Source organism: Coenobita brevimanus, chromosome 51, assembly GCF_032717465.1.
Source record: "Coenobita brevimanus isolate Jiangsu-jjx chromosome 51, ASM3271746v2, whole genome shotgun sequence".
In the NCBI taxonomy this organism is placed as follows: Eukaryota; Metazoa; Arthropoda; class Malacostraca; order Decapoda; family Coenobitidae; genus Coenobita; species Coenobita brevimanus.
In genome coordinates, this window is record NC_137004.1 from 9,163,033 (window position 1) to 9,165,112 (window position 2,080).

Sequence of the window (2,080 nt, forward strand, 5' to 3'; positions counted from 1 at the left end):
GAAGAGGTAGCAGCAATCCCAGAGCGATGCACGAATACATCGGCGCCAGAATCCTGGCGCCGGATGAATCTCTCTCTCTCGCCTTGATGCTGTACCACTTCACGGTACCAGTGATGGTGGTGGTCTGCTCTTCTCCCTCAGGCTCGGCTGCCAGGTTAGCCCCCCTCAACGGGTCGTAGGCTGTGGCAGAAGTAGAGGCCATGCTGGAGAGAGGAGGAGGTGTTGCTGCTACCGCTGCTGGACCGCGGTTAAAAAAAAAAAAAAAAAAAAAAAGGTGGGGGGGGGGATTAGGCAACTGTCAATTTGGCTACTACATCTTCTAATTTAAATGGACGTCTGCATACATATACATTATCACTTATTTTGCTGGGCCATTGCTTTCTCTGTTCCTCTGGTCTACTCCCCCCCCCACCCCCATTTCAGGAAAGCTTTCTCCATACCTATCAGGGCAATTTCCATCCTGTTGCGAGAGCATCTCCTCTGCTGCGCTCCGGGAGTCGCCTCCGTAAATCGTGAAGGCAAATCCCACTAATCCAAGGTATTTCTGCCTTCATATGCACGAGCAGCAGCACACTTGAAGGATGCACCTAGAGTAAAGAAGACACAGTCAGTCACGTCGGTGAGGCACCACAAACGGTGCATGATATGAATGCCTAAGTGTTAGACAGACAGAATGTCTGCATATGAACAAGTTATCCCTTGAATTTGTCGCTGTCACGGCCGTTTTCTCTAAGTACCAAAACCCACCAATCACCCATCGTACAAGCATTGCATCAACCGCTGAGGCCTGAAATCAAATTTAAATGGATCCGATTGGTACTTGCACGACCGCTAGTGCATTATATAGAAGAGGTGGCTGACAAGGTGGCTGACACTCGCCTCCCAACAGTTTCACTAATCAGGCGTTCACGGAGCTCCCAGTTCGATGGTTGGTGGTGGTGGTGCTGCTGAATATTATTATTAATCTTTGATGATGATGATGATGATGATGATGATGATGATGAATGAATGAATGAATGGATGGATGGATGAATAGATGGTGGTGGTAGTGGTGGTTTTTGATTGTGTAGTAACTAGTTGTTGCAATACTACTCATAATGACGAGAGAAATGAATGATAAGTATTTTCTTCATTATTGCTCTTATTTGGGGGTGTTAAATCCACAATGGTCGTCACCACACGACTAATATATATATATATATATATATATATATATATATATATACTGTTGTATACATCACCATATCCTCTGCCACTGAACGACTTTGTCCATTCCTTCGATGGTGGGAGAATAGCCATCATCATCATCACCTATGTTTTCATTCATCCACCCGGCCAGGCAGTTAGGAGGCATAATTATACAGGACAGTATTATGCAGGTGCAGTTGGGAACGGGACAAGACTCTATGTAGTAGTGGGAATAATAATATTATTATTATTATTATCATTACTCCACCTTCACTGATGTCAGTAGCTTCTTACATGCAACCGAACGTAAATATAGCCACAGACACATGCCAGCATTCAACACATACCACGTTATAGGCACATACACAAACATACAGTATACCAACACATTCATCCATACCCAAAGATGATGATGATGATGCTGTTGGGCAATGCCAAAGTCTATTCTCTCTCAAGAAACGAATGTGGCTCCTAAAGGAGCCGATGGAGGTGAAGAAGAAGAAGGATTTCTTGGAAGCGTTTACTTCTTCTCCGTCTTCTTGGGGAGCAGCACAGCCTGGATGTTAGGCAGGACACCTCCCTGGGCGATGGTGACGCCAGAGAGGAGCTTGTTGAGCTCCTCATCATTGCGGATAGCCAACTGCAGGTGACGGGGAATGATACGAGTCTTCTTGTTGTCACGGGCTGCGTTGCCAGCCAGCTCAAGCACTTCAGCTGCTAGGTACTCCATGACTGCAGCCAAGTAGACGGGAGCACCAGCACCCACACGCTCGGCGTAATTGCCTTTACGAAGGAGACGGTGGATCCTGCCGACGGGGAACTGGAGCCCAGCCCTGCTAGATCGGGACTTGGACTTTCCCTTCACCTTGCCTCCCTTGCCACGTCCGGACAT

At 47.0% G+C, this 2,080-nt stretch overlaps 1 protein-coding gene across 1 annotated transcript; it reads right to left on the bottom strand.

Moving 5' to 3' along the window:
• Positions 1 to 1,708: 1,708 nt before the first annotated feature.
• LOC145400023 (histone H2A) lies at positions 1,709 to 2,080 on the bottom strand. The gene has a single exon (XM_080272523.1). The coding sequence runs from the start codon at positions 2,078 to 2,080 to the stop codon at positions 1,709 to 1,711; it is 372 nt and encodes a 123-aa protein (XP_080128649.1).

Bases quoted from the DNA above. Each gene is read 5' to 3' on its own strand.
- LOC145400023 (XM_080272523.1), bottom strand. From the start codon at position 2,080: ATGTCCGGACGTGGCAAGGGAGGCAAGGTGAAGGGAAAGTCCAAGTCC.